Source organism: Microtus oregoni, unplaced genomic scaffold (assembly GCF_018167655.1).
Source record: "Microtus oregoni isolate MIOR12 unplaced genomic scaffold, Mior012 000003F_ref0000135, whole genome shotgun sequence".
In the NCBI taxonomy this organism is placed as follows: domain Eukaryota; kingdom Metazoa; phylum Chordata; class Mammalia; order Rodentia; family Cricetidae; genus Microtus; species Microtus oregoni.
Window position 1 is genome coordinate 61,422,888 of NW_024543062.1, and position 19,459 is coordinate 61,442,346.

At 52.3% G+C, this 19,459-nt stretch overlaps 1 protein-coding gene across 2 annotated transcripts in view; it reads right to left on the reverse strand.

Moving 5' to 3' along the window:
* The window catches only part of Rassf5 (Ras association domain family member 5), a 68,078-nt gene extending 48,686 nt beyond the window's left edge, over positions 1-19,392 (reverse strand). The window contains exon 1 of one of the 2 annotated variants that reach the window (XM_041648955.1): positions 18,451-19,386. In XM_041648955.1, coding sequence (XP_041504889.1) covers positions 18,451-18,892 — 442 coding nt within the window. In that variant the 5' untranslated portion in view covers positions 18,893-19,386. Of the gene's footprint in view, positions 1-18,450 lie in introns of both variants that reach the window. The other variant, XM_041648957.1, reaches the window with a different exon arrangement.
* Positions 19,393-19,459: the final 67 nt, after the last annotated feature.

A 19,459-nucleotide genomic window follows, 5' to 3' on the forward strand; every position in this document is an offset into this window, starting at 1 on the left:
GGTGTCCAGCATGTGTCAGCAACACGGGGACAGAGGGACAGCAGGCCACCTTGTCCACATTCCAATTCTGTGCTCCATTGCTGTTTGGGAGTGTTTTACCCTGAAGCATGCCCCGTCTTGTGTGTGTCTAAGTGTGTGTACAATTATAAACAGATTGAGGAGAACAGAATGGTTCTCCACGACTCGGTCTCTACTGCAGACAGCGTTAACTGCTAGGAGAAAGCCGGCACTCTCTTTCCCATCACCTGATAGTTTTCTGTATTTTTTGGACACTCCCAACATTCATAACATTTACACAGATTCAACTACGAAGCTCACGAGTTGTCTAAAATTAGATCCAGCTTTAGCTCAGCGGTAGCATGCCTGGGCTCAGTTCACAGACTGAAGCAGAGCAGGTAAATCAATTCATAATGGAGTCAGTCCACTCACAGTTGCTAAACTATTTTCAACTTCCCTTAATCTCTTAATTGACTATACGTGGAGAGTGCATTAATATTTTCGCATGCAATATTTCCTAATGGTACAGCATGTACCTTAAAGAGACATGCCCCTATTCACTGGCCTCTTTATGTTGGGGCACCAGGGCCTCATGAAGTACACTGTAGCTGACAGAGGGGATTAGATGTGGTGATGGAGTGTAGACAGGTTAAGGGAGTTTGCAGGCCCTGGTGGATGGTAAGAAGCAATGGGTTCTGGGAGGAAAGAGACCATGTCCATGGACGGGGAGGGACTTACTTACCACACGCTGATTAAGGTGGAGACTAGTCGTCAGGACACCACACCTGAATGTCCAAGTTGTGTTGATAGTGTGGTCACGCACAGAAAAGTGCAAAGACACAGAACAACTGTTGAACAAGGCAGTTTCGGTGTAAGGACACGAGTACTTAGAAAGAACAGCAAATCTTTGTATGCAGTTCTGTCCCCTGCGCTTCCAATCTGCCTAGTTCCTAACCTGCTTTCCTCTGTGTATGCATGCATTTACCAACAGCCTATCACAGACAAGACTGGTGCAGAAGGCACCCAGGGACATCCAAAGATTCTGTGTAACAGGAAGAAGTATATGAAAAGGTTTCAGAGAGAGAGAACAAAAGAAAGAATTCAATACAGACACATCCTGCTCCGGCTGTCACACAAGGAGGGGAGATCCAGTTACCAGAGCACTTTGAAAAGAAAATATTTTGAACTACAATAGACAACTTTAAAGAACGGAGCAAAAAGAGACCGGTGCATGGCCTCCAAAGCCAGCGTGGAGTCACATCATTGGTTCTCAACCTGTGGAGAGCAAACCTGGTTCTTAACCTGGGGGTCGAATGACCCTTCCACAGGGGCCTCCTAAGTCCACCAGAAAATAAGTACATTAAGATTCACACAGTAGTAAAATTACAGTTATGAGGTAGCAACGAAAATAATTTTATGGTTGGGGGTCACCACAGCATGAGGAACTGTATTAAAGAGACGCAGCATTAGGAAGACGGAGAACCACCGCCCTAGATGCTCTCTCAGCCCTGAGCCTTCCCAGGGCCTCCTCTTTTCCACTGTGTGTCACTCCACTCCAGGTGTAAGTGAGATAAAACAGCAGAGGTCCCATCCTAGCTCTGAATCCTTGCCACCATCCCTGGGCCCCCCAAGAAGACAGAGCGGTTGCCTGGGGAACTGATGGAGAAACACGTGGGCTCAGAAGTGAGGGGTACGGCTAGAAAGAGGGAAAGAGTCGTTTGTTCTACTTTGTCTTTTTATCTAAAGCAGACACTGTTTCTGAGAGGGAATGAAGCCCAGCCCAGCCTCCTGGTAACCTGGAGCACATTTCTGGTAGTGACCCACTGACCTCAGCCAAGCAGGCTCGATTCGAAAGGAATCTTGTGTGGTCCACAAAAACTGCAGGATGCCAAAGGAAACAGGTACAAACGTTCAGGTGGGAACGGTACATAGAGACATATGTGCACTTGTATACCTGGCCCGAGAGCCCGAGGGTTACTCGTGGCCAGGAGCCAACAGGGTCAGTCCCTTATGAGACAACCAAGCTACTATATCCAGCTGGTTTTTCCATGCCTGCTTTTATGTCCCTTACAGTCACTCAAAGTGCAGATTGCCAGAGGGTGAGGCCGACTTCTGCAGGGAAAGGAAAGTAAATAAATGACATCTGTGGCCAGCCTCTCTGCTGACAAAAGCTCCCTGCAGCCACATCGCTGTAGCCAGAAGTGATACAACAGCTTCTGGAGAGACCGGGCCTGCTCCTCTCTCATCCCACCCACCCAGGAGTCGGTTCAAACGACAAATGTGTTGTATGGCGACATGCTTGTTCAGCTCCTGAGGCTGCAGAATGAGCCTGTCCAGCTCTGCCTGTTGATTCTCTGGTGTGATTAACCCACGCACAGGGATTTTTCTAAAGCTGTTTGAAGAGTTTTGAGTCTTTCCTCTGCCCGGGAAGCCTTCAAATGCCATGCCTTCCCGCACAGACGTCCCCTCTGCTCTGTGTGCAAAGGAAGAGCAGACAGCCATGCTGGCAGTCTACCCAGAGTGCCTGTCTGAGAACAGTAGTGACAGAAGTGCCAAAAGAGAGGCCTCACTCGGGAAAACTGAAGTCCAGGTAAGTCACTTGCTACTAAAAAGGCCGGACAGCTGGGAAGTGCAAGTTACATGAGTCCTTATCTGTCTTCTTCAATGCCACAGCCCAGCTGCGCGTGAAGTCTTAAAAGAAAGGAAAAGATATTCCAGCAGTCCACGGCTTCCATATCCCCAGGCACCCTTCCTTCTCCCCTCTTCTTTTAACAGTCAAGTCAAAATCCCGACTAAATGACGCCAGTGGGCTGTGGATGACCCTGAACTAACTGACACTGAACTTCATGCTACCATGACTTTTTATTTTAAAATATTTAATAAAAATCAAGCTACATAATTTTTAATCAGTCAGTAATTCACTGGACTGAACATCAAAGGAACGAGGAAGTGTGTGTGTGTGTGTGTGTGTGTGTGTGTGTGTGTGTGTGTGTGTGTAAGAGAAAGAGAGTACTCGTTGGAATCAAGAAACCCAGTAGCCATATTCCTCTTAGCACAGAGTATGTGTTTGGCTGTTAATAAGGATAAATCTCCCATTACTCAAAGGGTAAAGCCTTAACCAGAAAAGTTATCTGTCATGGTCAAGATCATTTAAAAATTTTGATTCCAAAATTTTGGCTCAGATGCGGCATTTTAGTCCCGTCTCTCAGATGACCTGGGACTCCCTGGAGTCTATTTCTGAATGTATTGGGAAATACAGAGACCCGGGGCGGGCTGCCCTGAGGAAAGGCAGGACTCCAAAAGCTTCCACACATTGGAAGGAAACAGTTACAAGTCACGGCCATGAGCAGAATCCAGTGGCAGAGGGCACCAGGCCTGGCTACGAGGCAATGACCTTTGGCAAGGGCCTTACTTCTCTGTACTGCCTCACTGCAAAAGACAGATTCCTCTGCATCCCCTCTACACGAGGGTCTGGAGCAAATGAAAGATGCTGGAGAAAACACAACCCGGCAGAAAAAGGCCTGGCTAGAAAGCAATGCCACAGCTCCATTCCCCATCCCCATGCTGCCACTAACAGAGCCCTGAGGATGAACAAAAAAGCAGTGATGTAGGTCATTGTTACTGTCTCTCCCGCTCTTCTTTCATCCACTCCTCTGCCTCTCTGTTCCTCCCAGCTAAGGACTATTCTCATCTTAATTCATGCTCAGGAAGGAAAGCGGCCAGGCACTGCCTGAGGGTAGGCTTCTTCGGAAGGTTCCACCAGTAGCTCCCAGCCCTGCACACCACTCACACTTTCCCTAATCACGCTAGTGGGAAGCTCTGCCTAGGAGCCTTTGCTACCCCAAGCTCTTCAGTCAGCTTCACAAAGTCTGGTGCCCAACAAGCTACAAGAAGGCAGAATGGAAGCCGGCAGCCCTCTTAGGCACTGGGCTCTACTGGATCAGGACGCCAGATTGCAATGACTACTCAGTCCTAATTCATAGTCCTCAAACAGGTCCTCTGACCCAGGATGACTGTGCCCATCTGGTACAGCTGCTCTTCAGTCAGGCAAGGTGATGGCACCCAAATCTTGTTCTCTGCGGAGTCTGGGGGACCAAGAAACGCTGCTGAGCTCAGTTCTAAGGGCCTGGCTGCCCCAAGGATCCCACATTCCTTTTCCGTGAGAAAAGCAGACACCTGGGAGCCTGACTACCCATTCCCCTCTGGTCTGGAGTGTCTCCAGACAGAGGAGCAGGGACCTACCATGAGCCAGGGTTTTGCTGCAGAGCCTCCGTGGGGTCTGGAGCTTTTCTGACAGCTCCCGGCTCCTCGGGAGCCTTTGGAAGAGCCGCTGGAGACACACAGCGACCGTGCTGAAGCAGACGGCCACCACCTCCTCATCTGGGCCCTCCCTCATCCTAAGATGTCTGCCGATTGATCGATAGCTCTCTCGATAGCTCTTCTCTGGGCCTGCGATCAAGGGAGGGTGCCAAGACAGGGAGTCACCGGCCCTTCGGAGAACTTTAGGCTTCCTGTGACCAGAATAGGCACCTGAGACCTCATGGATGTCTCCTCCTCCTCAGCTAGATCCTGTCCCCGCCACCTCCTCCAATGGAAAACTTTCTATTCCTGGGCTTTTAGCTAGATAAGATAAAAGTGCCCCCACCAAACAGGCGGGAGGAGAGCCTGTCCCAGCCTCACTCCTCACTCAGGCCTGCGCGTCTGAAAAATCAATGTCTTCAAAGTTCCAGCCGACGACCAAAGTCATCCGTTACCTCATACCACGTGCACAGCCTAGGAGCTCATTAGCGGATTGCTTTGGGGGTGGTGGGTTGATAATGCTTTACTAGCTGAATATCGGGGTCCCGAGGGACAACCCAAAGCTAATTCATATTGCTGAATTCATATCGCGCAGCAGAGTGGGGGGAGGGGCAGTGAGAGAGCTGTGTGGCTCTGAGGAGGTCAGAGCATTTATCTTAGACCAGATACCTGGGAAGAGGAGAGAGACAGACGGAAGGACATGATCCTGTGGGATAGAGAGGGTGGGGAAAGCAAAGGAGAAAATAAGCGTCTCCCACTTAAGGACAGAAATGTCTCCTAGGCCTAAAAATGGGGCTCCCAGGATATCTCCGACTCTGATCCAAAAGTAGCAAGCCTCATGGGAGAGTGTCTGAAGAGCCTTCTGTCCAGGCCAAGTCAGAGAGCTGGTACCTTCTGGGAAGGCCACTGGATGCACCCTCAGGTTGCCCAGAGACCCAGCCTCCCCAGTCAGAGCCAGGGAAAGAGGACTTGCCCTTTAGTCAGAGAACATGAATCCCAGAAGACCGAGCACTGGTGGAATCACCACGGTCACCTTGTGCTAGGCCAGATGGCAGGCACTGGACTTCAGATGCCCCCTACGAGAGTCCCAGAGTCCCATGCAACTATCAAGCCCTGGCTCAACCTCTTTGTCAAATAGCATGGCACAGGCCAAGGTCATATTCTCTGACCATGCAAAGAAGAATATGTCAACTCTGAACCTTAAAGAGGCTGCCCATCTCCTACCCTCCACAGAAGTCCAGCTAGGAGGCTCTGTCCCACCCACGTGTCCTAGAGAGTCTCCATACTCAGCACAGAAGCAACGGTAGCGTGTGGCTGCAAATCCTCATTTACTCTAGAAACACCATGCCTTATGCCTGTAATCCCAGCTACTCTGGAGGCAGGGGCAGGAGGACCCAAGTTCAAGTCCACTCTAGGCAATTATGCAAGACCCTGTCTTACTGGGGCCACAAGTGTGGCCGAGTGGTAGAATATTTGACTAACATTCATGGGCTCTGAAATCAGTCTTTATTGACTTCGAGAATTTTTGTTTCACAGATTTTGAGTTTGTTGGTTAAAACAAACAAATTTGTTTTCTGTCTCCTCGTGGCTGTACGCTCATTTTGTTTTGGTCTGCTGTGCTCTAAGAGTCTATGCTCCCCTTCTGAAGTGGGCCTCATTCTGTTCTTTTGTCGTTTTTGTATGGCTTGAGGAATAATACGTAAAATTCAACAATTTTATATATTTTGAGGACAATTTATCTTTCTCCCTTCTTAAAGGGAAGACCAGCAAGGAATAAGCATTCCTTGAGTCAAGTCTCCTTACGTCCAGCACATATCCGCACGACAACATGTGGGGAAGGGTTGCCCTTCTTCTGCTGTCCTGAGATAGCATCAAGTCCTGCTGTACATTGATATGTGGAAGGGGCTAAATATGTCTGTTACATGTCGGGGATAAATCATTCTATGCAGCCGCAAAGAGAGGTGGCCCTTCCGTGATATTTGGGAGACTGGGTTTTAAGAACTTTCTCAGAAAGCATCAGAGGGGTTAGCCAGTATTTGGATGGTGTGTACTAAGACTTACTTTAATTGGCACTTCCCCTTTGCAGGGCCATCCTTCCTCAGGCCTGGACACAGATCCTTTCTCTCCTACACTTCCTCAGGAAAACCGGGGTGTCTCTAATCTGTTTTGGTGGCCTGTTAGCTGGTCAAGCAGTCTCTGTAGCAGAAAAGGGCAGTGAGTTCAGGTCCCGAGATGACACTTGGAACCATCAGCCAAGAGGTGGTGCCGAGGCTTCTGGCCCTCTGAGACTCTGCCCAGAGCCCCTAGGAACCGATGCAGCCTGGCCCAGGCAAAAGCAATGTTCCCACCGCTGCCCTAGGAAAGGAGGACACCTGAGGCTGCATAAAAGGGGGCGTCCCTCCCACTCACTCTAGGATGGGCCCTTTACTTCCCTCTTCTCAGCACTGCGTGTTGTCTTGTTTTGTTGTTTTTCGGAGTTCGGGATGAAATCTAGGGCTCACACAGAGTCACCCTCTAGATCTGTGATGACCTCCTGCTGGTCCTAATGTCCGAGCTTAGGCTGAGGATCTCTCTCCATTCTGAAAAGACATCCAGCAAGGGTGAACAGAGCTGAAACGACAGCCTTCACCATCTTACAGGTCTGGGGTAGGAGAGAGCCGGCCCTCAGACGCCTACTGATATAACAACAGACTGCTTTCCGGACACTCATCACTAGAGCAGACATTCCGTGAGAGCACTCTGCGCTCAAGTTACAGCAGGATCTGTGGCTTTAGTGAGGCTGTACAAAAGCTTTCCGTGTTTTTAATACTTTCCACTGTCGCAGAAAGGACATAATTACTACAACAGAAAGCGCCAAACCGCCAGCCTCTTCTGGCCTTGGATGGAAAATACATCCAAGTGAATGGAGAAAGTAGGTGTTAGCCCCGCTACTGAGGGTTCAAGCCAGAGGTCTGCATAGCAAACCTGGTTACTTTCTGGTCCTTATCCAGCCCTTCTCTCCCTTGGCTGGCTCTCCTAAGATTCTGTTTGCTTAATGTCACTTTGGTTACTGGCTGGTCTGTGCATAAACTGTGACAGCCACAACACACAAAAAAGGTGCCTGTGGGTCCATACCCACCCCATGCACACGCCTATGTGTGTCCACACCCACCCACCCTATGCACACACCTATGTGTGTCCATACCCACCCCATGCACACGCCCTATGTGTGTCCACACCCACCCACCCCATGCACACGCCTATGTGTGTCCACACCCACCCACCCCATGCACACACCTATGTATGTCCATACCCACCCCATGCACACGCCTATGTGTGTCCACACCTCCCCGTGCACACGCCTATGTGTGTCCATACCCAACCACCCCATGCACACGTCTATGTGTGTCCATACCCACCCCATGCACACGTCTATGTGTGTCCACACCAACCCCATGCACACGCCTATGTGTGTCCACACCAACCCCATGCACACGCCTATGTGTGTCCATACCCACCCCATGCACACGCCTATGTGTGTCCACACCTCCCCATGCACACGCCTATGTGTGTCCACACCCACCCACCTCATGCACACACCTATGTGTGTCCATATCCACCCCATGCACACGCCTATGTGTGTCCATACCCACCCCATGCACACGTCTATGTGTGTCCACACCTCCCCATGCACACGCCTATGTGTGTCCACACCCACCCACCCCATACACACACCTATGTGTGTCCATACCCACCCCATGCACACGCCTATGTGTATCCACACCCACCCACCCACCCCATGCACATGCCTATGTGTGTCCATACCAACCCCATGCACATATCTATGTGTGTCCACACCCACCCACCCACCCCATACACACGCCTATGTGTGTCCATACCCACCCCATGCACACGCCTATGTGTGTCCACACCCACCCACCCACCCCATGCACACACCTATATGTGTCCACACCAACCCCATGCACACGCCTATGTGTGTCCATACCCACCCCATGCACACGCCTATGTGTGTCCATACCCACCCCATGCACACGCCTATGTGTGTCCATACCCACCCCATGCACACGCCTATGTGTGTCCACACCCACCCACCCCATGCACACGTCTATGTGTGTCCACACCAACCCCATGCACACGTCTATGTGTGTCCATACCCACCCCATGCACAAGCCTATGTGTGTCCACACCTACCCCATGCACACGCCTATGTGTGTCCATACCCACCCCATGCACACGCCTATGTGTGTTCATACCCACCCCATGCACATGCCTATGTGTGTCCACACCTCCCCGTGCACACGCCTATGTGTGTCCACACCCACCCCATGCACACGCCTATGTGTGTCCACACCCACCCGTGCACACGCCTATGTGTGTCCATACCCACCCATGCACACGCCTATGTGTGTCCATACCCACCCCATGCACACGCCTATGTGTGTCCACACCCACCCCATGCACACGCCTATGTGTGTCCACACCCACCCGTGCACACGCCTATGTGTGTCCATACCCACCCCATGCACACGCCTATGTGTGTTCATACCCACCCCATGCACATGCCTATGTGTGTCCACACCTCCCCGTGCACACGCCTATGTGTGTCCACACCCACCCCATGCACACGCCTATGTGTGTCCACACCCACCCGTGCACACGCCTATGTGTGTCCATACCCACCCATGCACACGCCTATGTGTGTCCATACCCACCCCATGCACACGCCTATGTGTGTCCACACCCACCCCATGCACACGCCTATGTGTGTCCACACCCACCCGTGCACACGCCTATGTGTGTCCATACCCACCCCATGCACACGCCTATGTGTGTCCACACCTCTCCATGCACACGCCTGTGTGTGTCCACACCCACCCACCTCATGCACACACCTATGTGTGTCCATACCCACCCCATGCACACGCCAATGTGTGTCCACACCAACCCCATGCACACGCCTATGTGTGTCCACACCCACCCCATGCACACGCCTATGTGTATCCACACCTCCCCATGCACATATCTATGTGTGTCCACACCCACCCACCCCATACACACACCTATTTGTGTCCATACCCACCCCATGCACACGCCCATGTGTGTCCATACGCACCCCATGCACACGCCTATGTGTGTCCACACCAACCCCATGCACACGCCTGTGTGTGTCCACACCCACCCACCCCATACACACACCTATTTGTGTCCATACCCACCCCATGCACACGCCCATGTGTGTCCATACCCACCCCATGCACACGCCTATGTGTGTCCACACCTCCCCATGCACACGCCTGTGTGTGTCCACACCCACCCACCTCATGCACACACCTATGTGTGTCCATACCCACCCCATGCACACGCCAATGTGTGTCCACACCAACCCCATGCACACGCCTATGTGTGTCCATACCCACCCCATGCACACGCCTATGTGTATCCACACCAACCCCATGCACACACCTATGTGTGTCCATACCCACCCCATGCACACGCCAATGTGTGTCCACACCAACCCCATGCACACGCCTATGTGTGTCCACACCCACCCACCCACCCTATACACACGCCTATGTGTGTCCATACCCACCCCATGCACACGCCTATGTGTGTCCACACCCACCCACCCACCCCATACACACACCTATGTGTGTCCATACCCACCCCATGCACACGTCTATGTGTGTCTACACCAACCCCATGCACACGCCTATGTGTGTCCATACCAACCCCATGCACACGCCTATGTGTGTCCACACCCACCCACCCACCCCATGCACACGCCTATGTGTGTCCATACCCACCCCATGCCCACGCCTATGTGTGTCCACACCCACCTACCCCATGCACACACCTATGTGTGTCCACACCAACCCCATGCACACGCCTATGTGTGTCCATACCCACCCATGTACATGCCTATGTGTGTCCATACTCACCCGTTCACATGCCTATATGTGTCCATACCCGCCCGTGCACACGCCTATGTGTGTCCATACCCACCCGTGCACATGCCTATGTGTGTCCATACCCACCCGTGCACATGCCTATGTGTGTCCATACCCACCCATGCACACGCCTATGTGTGTCCATACCCACCCATGTACATGCCTATGTGTGTCCATACCCACCCATGTACATGCCTATGTGTGTCCATACTCACCCACATGCACACCTATCGCCACAGGTGTGCTAAGAGTGGAAGGTACTCGTTTCTTCTACTCTGGTATTTAACAATCTTGTGATTTGCACATGATAACGACCATCTTAAGAACTGAACAGGAAGACAGACTGTGTACAATTCTCAACTACCCTGGCGCTGATGGAAATTGCAGCTTGCACATGGTTCACCCTCGTTATTTCTTAACCCCTTAGCTATTACTAGCAATAGTGTTTTGTACATTTCAAAACTCATTGACACAGACTTAAGAATCTTTAGTGCCCACTGATGCTAATTCAGAAGGCAGAATGCTGTGTTAGGTTCTGGATCACCCCATAGAAGCTGCTCGACTTTCTAGACTGGGATGTCTGTACATACATCTGTGACAGCCACGATTAAGTCAGTCCTGCTCACCTCACAGCAGAGTGCAGGCCCCAACATAGGATGAACATGAAAATGCTTCAGACACAGCCAGATGCGGTTCAAGTCTTCTTCGATCTGGACGTCTCGGCCATTCTCTCTATGACAGGGGAGGGCTTCCATTTTCATAGGGTCACAGAATGAATCACAACACGGCTCAGCAAACTCAGTGACGACATTGTCCCCGGGCAGGCAAGCATCAGACAATCCTGCACGGAGCTAAGCAGTCCTTCTTTCGCGGGGCTCTTGGTGTCTAGGTATGCACTGCGGTGTCGCCATCGCAGTGATGAGAATCCATCTAACTGCACATGATCAGCAAGCGGTCTCCCCAACCCTTCCCAAGAATGTTTTAAAAACCACAAATAACACTGCTCTGCTCTTAGACCTGCCTTTTATGAACCTGTGTCATCAAGGTCCATGTAAGATCAGTTTTCTTCACGTGTGTGTTTGTGTGTGTACATAGAGATGCGTGTCCATGTTTCTGTGTACACAGGGGCACGGAGAAGCCAAAGAACAACTTTGGGCATCATTCCTAGGAGTCATCGACTTGTTTTTTGAGGCAGGGTCTCACACCAGGTCCTGGGGTTCACTAATCAGGCTTGGCTAGCTGGCCAGCCATCTCCAGGAGTCTGCCTTTCTCTGTCCCCCACAGTGCTGGGATTACAAATGTGTGTCACCTGGGGGCCAGGGAGATGGCTTAGCAGTTAAGACCATGAGCCCCTCTTCCAGAGGTCCTGAGTTTAATTCCCAGCAAACACTTGGTGGCTCACAACCAACTGTAATGGGATCTGATGCTCTCTTCTGGTGTGTATGAAGACAGAGCATTGGTGTACATCAAATACATAAATAAATAAATCTTGGGAAAACCCCACAAATGTGTGCTCCCATGCCCGACTTTTTATGTGGGTTCTAGGAATCAACTCTGATCGCCATGCTTGCAGGGCAAACCCTTTACATGTGGCGCCGTCTCTCCAGCTCCAAGCTTTCAATTTCCCCTAGCAATAGCCACTGGAGACCTGGAGATGTGTCCATTCAGCAAACAGAGAGTTGCAGGGGGCAGAGGTGGTAGAGAGGTCTTCTACCAGAGAGCAAATACGGCCTAGTCTTTTGTGTTCACAGGTGAGTGTCATGCTTAGCCACCACCTACGTGTCCTGTGTCACACGGGAATGAGCAGTCTAAACGTCGACCGTCACCCTCTGACAAGCCCTCTGTGCAATGCCCCCTGGGCCACCTCATGTCCTCGACTGTAGTCAGGCAGTGGGCATAGTGGGAGTATCCTGAAGACAACACGTGACTCTTCAACCTCCAGCGGTCACCCAGGCCCCTCAGCCAGGACCCATCAGTCCACGTTGAGTACGTGCCGTGGACCCGAGAGGCACCTCAATGCACTTTCTTCTTTCCCCACTAAAGTGCAAAAAGATACAACTTCAGATTTCCCAGTGTATGTATCTCATGGACTTATTTTACCCCAGGAACTGCGAGCAGGCTAGAACAGGCCCAGCACAGGCATGTTGGCCACTTCTGCCAATGAACACACCACGATCAGGTCGTGAAGTCCAGCAGGCCCTGCCCATGTCCCCTCAGCATACTGTGTGTTCAGAGAAGACCCACCTATCGCTGGCACAGGTCTGAGATAAGATACCCTTGACCTTGGGGCAAAGCACACAGGACTATTCCCAGCACAGAATTTCTTTCACCAAACCAGTGTCCCCGGGGAAAGCTGCCTGTGCCGAGCCTGACGTCATAGCCTTGCCTCCTCCTCCTCTCCCCAAAGTCTCAAGTCTGGCTCTGCACACCCCTCTCAAACCGTGCTCCTACTGAGAACATGGGGAGAGAAGCTTGCCAGCACGCCTGGAAAAAACCCGAATATGACTAAATATAAAACCATCTCTGCAGTCAGGGCTAGCCTCTGCAGAGTCAGCTGCTGCCAACACTTCCTGACCCACTATGGGAGAACTGGAACAGAACCCTGCGGAAGGGGTGGGTGGCTCCAGACAGCAGAGGCCCCAGCAAGACCATGCATCTGGGAGGGCAGAGGTTGCCTGCAGCCTCGCAGACCAGGATCTGTCAGCTGGGAAGAGGCGCCTGGCACTGACTAAAGCCAGGAACAGGAACAGGAAGACCAGGGTGTTTACATGCCTCGCGCATCCACAACTACTCGCCCTCTAAAGAACCCTCGCCCTGCCATCCCTGGAATGCGGACAGGAAGGGCTTGAGATGTTTATAGGTCCATGACTAGCCTTAATAATACCCCAGGCAGGGCAAGAGAGGCAAGCAGCCACCCTCTACGGGAAACCGAGGGGTGAGTATGGCGAGCCAGAGAGATCCCTGGGAGAGGGCAGGACACACATGCCACCTAGCCATGCCTGGTGGCTGCCTATGGTAGAGATGCTAGGCTCTGGGTCCAAAGTGAGGAAACGTGTTGAGGGCCTAAGATGGCCTCAAAGCCTTGCAGGGCTGTCACAAGTAGCTCTACCTGAGAGGTCCCAGCTAGCAGGCTGGCCAAGAAAGCCCCAGGCAGGTGAGTGCTTGGCAGAGGCATCCCACATTCCAGCCTCATGAGGTTATTTTGAGGATGAATATGGCAGCAAGCATGGAAATGAGGCTCTTCAGAGCAGAGGCTCTGCTGACACGGTGAACTGTCTGTCCTGTGTGTATGCCCAGACCTCGGCTGGCCCAGCCCGAGCCTGACCAGACTCCCAGGAATAGGATTCACTCTGCCAGCCGGGCACAAGCCTTCGGGCTGGCTGAGGCTGTTTTCCCTGTCACTCAGGGCTAACCTGCCAAGCTTGGCACTGGCTGATTCAAGAGTGAGCTCGGAGAAAGGGAAGGATCCCAGCCTCAGACCTCATCAATTCCCTGCCATCTAATAACTCCCAGCTTCGGCAGACGAATGCACACACTCATTACCAAGTCTAATTAGGCCGTAGACAAGTGGCATTAATCATTTTTGACTATACCTGGAATTCAAGCCCCCATACTCCATAATCGTAAAATTTCATGCTTTGATGAATGGGGGTTGGTTGGAACCGGCCCACATTTAATCCCTTCACTTTCAGCTTTTGAGAAAATGGGAAGGGAAGAAAGGAAAACTAGGGATGCAGGACTGGAGGGTGCAGAGTACTATCCTTGCCCTTTCCCTGTCTTTTAACATACACTCCAAAAAGGCCTTCCCTAAGAAGACTTTAATCAGAACCAGGAGAGAAAACTGGGTGTTTCCTTGTCATCTTTGACAACAAAACATCAATTTTAGTGCCTAATTTTCTCAGCTTCCCAAACAAAATATGGGTCTAAGCTAAGGAAAACACAAGCTACGTACTCCAGCACTGCCCAGTGCCCTGGGCAAACATCCCCCAAGTGCCCAGAGTAAACACAGGGACCACCAGCACAACAAAGGGCACTGGCCAAGATGCTCTCTATGAAGACCTTTGTCTGTCACAGCAGGGTGGAGATGGGGTGGAAGTGGCAAAGGCCAGGGTCCTGGCAATCTTCTTGCAAAGAACTCCTAAAGGAATCCATGAGCTGCCACCTGGGCAGCTCCAATCCCATAGAGGATCTAGTTAAGCCCAGCCATTAACACAGCAAGAGGAATGAGAGGAATAAGCACCCTCGAGACAGCTCTCAAGAATAAAGTCACGGAGCTCCTCCCTAGGAATCTGGCAGCAAGTGCGAGATTCTCACACTGTAATAAAAGTCTATCACAGGGGGCATTAGGGACCTGAGCTCCGGGGAGACCCCCATCATTCCAATCATTTTGTACTCCTGGCTCTGAATAACTGCCCCTTCAGAGGGATTCTTTCCTGGAGCCAATCTGGGGTACCCATGCATCAACAGCTTGCATCTGAAGTCTCTCCTCCCTGGCTGAGCATCAGACTTAGTTTCTCCAAACGCTAGCCCATTCCCTGGCCCAGGATGGTTCACACACCCACTCAAGCAAGACAAATGGCAGGAGGCCATCTTTACGTGCCTTCTACACAAGAAAGGGCAAGAAGCAGCTGGAGAAATTCCCAGGTTATCTGCTGCTGACTGTTCTCTGGGAATGCTGGAGTTAGTTAGCGTCTAAACATCACCGCCCCACCCAAAAACAAAGCATTGGGGTTTGGCGACCTCTCGCCTCCGCCGTTGTCCTCTGTGCGTATTTTACCAAGCCCACTGGATTTCCTTCTCTAGCTAAGAAATTGATTTTGCGTGTGTTTGTGTTACACATTTGTTGTGGGTGTGTTTGGAAGCCAAAGGTCAACACAGAGACTCTTCCCCGTTTTCACCATTTTATTTTTAAGGCAGGGTCTCTTATTGACCCTAGAGTTTATCCATACAGCTATAAACTGGCTAGCCAGCAAGCTGCCTCCTCAGAACTGGCGTGCAGGAAAACACTATGGGGGCAGCTTTTTACATAAGGGCTGGGGATCTGAACTCATATTTTTACGCTTGCTTGGCAAGGCCTTTATAACCGAGCAGTCTTTCCAGGCCTCAGACTTTTTGTTTGTTTGTTTGTTTGTTTGTTTTTTGAGACAGGGTTTCTCTGTAGCTTTGGTACCTGTCCTGGAACTAGCTCTTGTAGACCAGGCTGGCCTTGAACTCAGAGATCCACCTGCCTCTGTTTCCTGAGTGCTGGGATTAAAGGCCTGCGCCACCACCTCCTGACCCCCAGTTCTCAGACTTATCCTAAGAGCTAGCATTAGCTCTGAACTCTCCTGTTGGCTAATCCAGCGTTAACCAGCACTACTACAGACTTTGAAGTGGGGCTAAGCTTAAGCAAGGCAAGGCAGTTCTCTATAAGTTCTCTTATTGAAAGCCCATTTGCCAACCAGGTTTCCAGCCAGCATGAGCCCCCAGAACAGACAGGTATCAGTCAGGGCCCCGCTGCCCTTTGAATCTTAACAGTGAGGATAAGCATCCCTTTCTGACCACCACTTAAGGAAACCAGGCATGGCGCCCTGCTGATTGCAAGTGCTGCTCAGAAAGAGACCTCTAATGCAGGCACACGAGAGCGTCAGCCACGGGATTGTGGGGTTAATCACAGCTGACTCCCACCTGAAACGCTTGTCAGGGATGTCATTTCTAGAGGACGCTTCATGCCAGAATTTCCAAGATATACTATCCACCCCGCCCTTTCAACTCAACAACCAAGCAAAGCTTGAAAATTGAACTCAAGGCTTATGAGGTACAGTGAGCCCCAGCTAGCCATTAAAGCTCTTAAAATGGGAGGAGATAATAGTAACATTTATATCTAATTAGATGTCCATTGTGCATCCTGCCAACCACTTTTATAATCAACGTACATGTATCTGATTAATACACGGAATTCTCACATTAACATGGTGCGGTAGATAAGATCATAACCCCCACTTTTTAAAGAAAAACGAGGGCAGCACACAGATTCATGGGGTCATATAGAGACTATGTGGCAGTTTGGATTCAAAGCCAGGACTTTGGTTCCAATTTTAGGTGTGTGTGTATGTGTGTGTGTGTGTGTGTGTGTGTGTGTGTACGTACGCACACAGGCAAGACTGGTTGGCCAGCGCGGCCCAGAAATCTGCCTGTCTCCACTCCCTGCCCAGCACTGAGATTACAAGCATGTGCCACCAAGCCTGCCTTTATTTTCTCACGTGGGTCCCAGGGATCAAGTTCAGGTCCTCATGCTTGATCTGCCAGTTCCCCTGCTCCAGGATTACCTTCTAGAAGTTCCTTTTCTGACCTGAGCTTTTCAAAATGAAAACCAAGCAAAACCAACCCTCTCAGAGAACCAGACTATCAGCTGGACACCAGATGCCTAGAGAGTCTGCCCTGCACACCAAAAATTTCTCAACTTGCTTCTGGCCAGCCGAACACTCACGGTTAGTTAAATATTAAAAACAACAAACAGAGGATCCTTTCTGTGGCTTCTTGACTCTGGTTCTGCTGCCCCTGTGGTGGTCAGACATCTATGGCTGGTACAAAACCAACCAGGCAGGGGCCACAGGAGCCCAAGAAAGAAAAAGGACCTCCACAGTTTGCAGGTCAGAGGCCTTGTCTGTGGTCCCCATTTTCCAACTGGTGGGATCGATTTAGGGACTGAGCAAGGGAAATAAACAGTTCTAATGTGGTACAGGATGCTCATTTAGTCATGGAATACTTCGCAGATAGAGCCCCACACAGAAACCCGCCAGCACATCATTATTGCCAGCCAGAGGAATACCACAAAGTCGGTGTAGAATGGACGGTCCCTCAAGGTCTAAACATGAGCAAGAATTACAAGCGCATTCGCCACAGACAATGCAGCTTCTGGAATCTGAGCATAGGTGAGTGAAGGGGCTGCCTCTTTCCCTGTGTACAGTGTTAGCAGGATCTGCGCGGCACCAAGGAATGGAGGCAGAAAACACTGGAAGCAAGTCTGAAGGTAATGCACTGAATTCAGAAGCATTGACGAGGGAGAGCAGCCAGTCCGCACATGGCACAGGCACAGGACTCTACACACCCGGCTATCTCCTGAACAGACATCTCAACGGGCATGCTCATGCTGGCAAGAGCAGCATCCACGGTCCCCTTTCCCTCACTTCTGGCAGCGGCTGAGAGGGAGCTGCTGTGGACTGTGCTTGGGCTAGTGCTGCTGTCCAGAGATACAGACTGAGGGAGGCACAGGCTGCTATGGTAGGAGAAGAGCCGTTACCAGCACATGTGATAACAACCATAATCCGTGTCCACAGATGATTGCTGGAGACTGCCATTGTGCTGTGTGCTTCGCATATTTAAATTAGCTACATAAACGCATGGCTACGAGCATCCTCGGCAACAGCAGACACATGGGTTGGGAGGAACTAAAGGAATAGTTAAGGAATACACCATTCTCACTATCAGGGAGAGTCATGAATAAGCCCTAAAAGAGTGAGTGCAGCTTGGCTCAGAAACTCTTTACACTGGTGCCCAGTGTTTCAGCCAGGATTGAGAAAGGCCCGGGGATGCCTAAGCAGGGAGCTGAGTCACTTTAGACTGGAAGATCGGTGCAGGGGCCCAGGAGAAGGAAGAGGCGGCAGGACTCAGTCTAAGGGGCGAAGGAGCTAGGTGTGGAAGGTAGAAGGGGCCTCAGGTGCAGGTGACCTTGGCATCTTCCAACCTCACAGCCTGTTTCCATTCAAAGCCTAACCAGGCTTCCTGTGCCAACCAGGAGGAAGAACCAGAGCTTTTTGCCAGAGGTGACTAACAAGCCATTTCCCCGTAACTCTAATAAGTAAGTGTCAAATACTCAGATCGCCATCAATATCACTACCCAATTAAAAAAAATTACAACTAAAGAAAGAGAAGGGTGTGTGGAAGACAACTGAATGACCTTGTGGCGAGCCACCAATCCCAACCTGCAAACAAGCTTGCCTGGAGGCGTCGGGGAGAAGGCTGGAACCCGTCTGAAGGTGCGCATCCATACAGCATAACCACATATGGTTAGTGGGCAGCCACTAAAGGATACGAGGCAGCGGAGAGCAGCTGTCTCCAAAGGTTACCTGCCTAAACTTCGGGTTGGTCAGAAAAGGCAATGGCCTCCTCTCCCAGGCTCACAGCCCTTCACCCCGCGCACCTCCCCTGCCCTGCCCTCACTCACTAGCGCAGCGCAGCGCCTGCCGCAGCACCTCTCGTCCGCACAGGTCACACCAGCCCGGGCCGCCCCGCAGTGCCAGTTCGGCGAAACGGTGCCCCTCGCCTCTCTCGGTCAGGACGCGAGGATCCTGTGGCTGCTCGAAGATGCTCCGCACGTCGCGGGGTCGATGCGAGCCAGGCCGCCGCCGCAGTCTCTGCTGCAGACCGGGCCGGACAGGGCGAGCGGGTCGGCAGTCCCGGGGCGTGGGCTCGGGGTCCCCCCGGGCAGCCCTCCGGCCGCTGCGCCCCTCTGACGCCCCGGACGCGGGGACTAGGGTCGCGGGGATGCAGCGGCGCGGCCGGGCGGGCGGCGGCGACTCGGTGCCACCCAGCCTCTGCAGATACCGCGGCGGCTCGGGGTCTAGGAGAAGCGGGTAGGGACGCTGTCCGATGGCAGGGGACGCCATGGTCAAGGCCCGCCGGCGGCCGCCGCTCCGGAGCTTGGCCGACAGAAGGGGCGGCTCCGGCCGCGCGCGCCTTTAAAGGGCCCGCAACCCGCGGGCGGGGCGGGGCGGGGCCCTCGGAGAGGCCGGAAGGGCAACACGCGTGACTGCGGGCCCGAGCCGCTTGGATTTAGGGGCGATTCCGCGACCTGGGCAGTGAAGATCGGAGCATCCGAGAAGCTTTGCGAGGCGCGCGGGGCGGGCCGGGGGGGGGGGGGGGGTCGCCTGTTTCTGGGTCCCCGCCTCTAGCCCTGCCTGGTCCCCTCCTGGCGTCTTCCACGCCCAAACCCTGGCAGGGTCGGGAGCAGGTGGGAGGGGAGGGTTTGGTAGAGCCTGGGGCGGGAGCTGGTCCGCGGCTGTCAGCCGCCCCCGGAGCCCGGCAGTGGGTCAGTAAGACGCACCGCGGACGCTCTGAGCTGGCGGTGGGAAGATTGGCTCTCCCTTCCTACCCCTGCGACATAGGCTGCCATCCTCCTGGAAGACTGGTGTTATGGTAATTGGTGATCCTGGATGATCCTTGGTGCTGAGTGA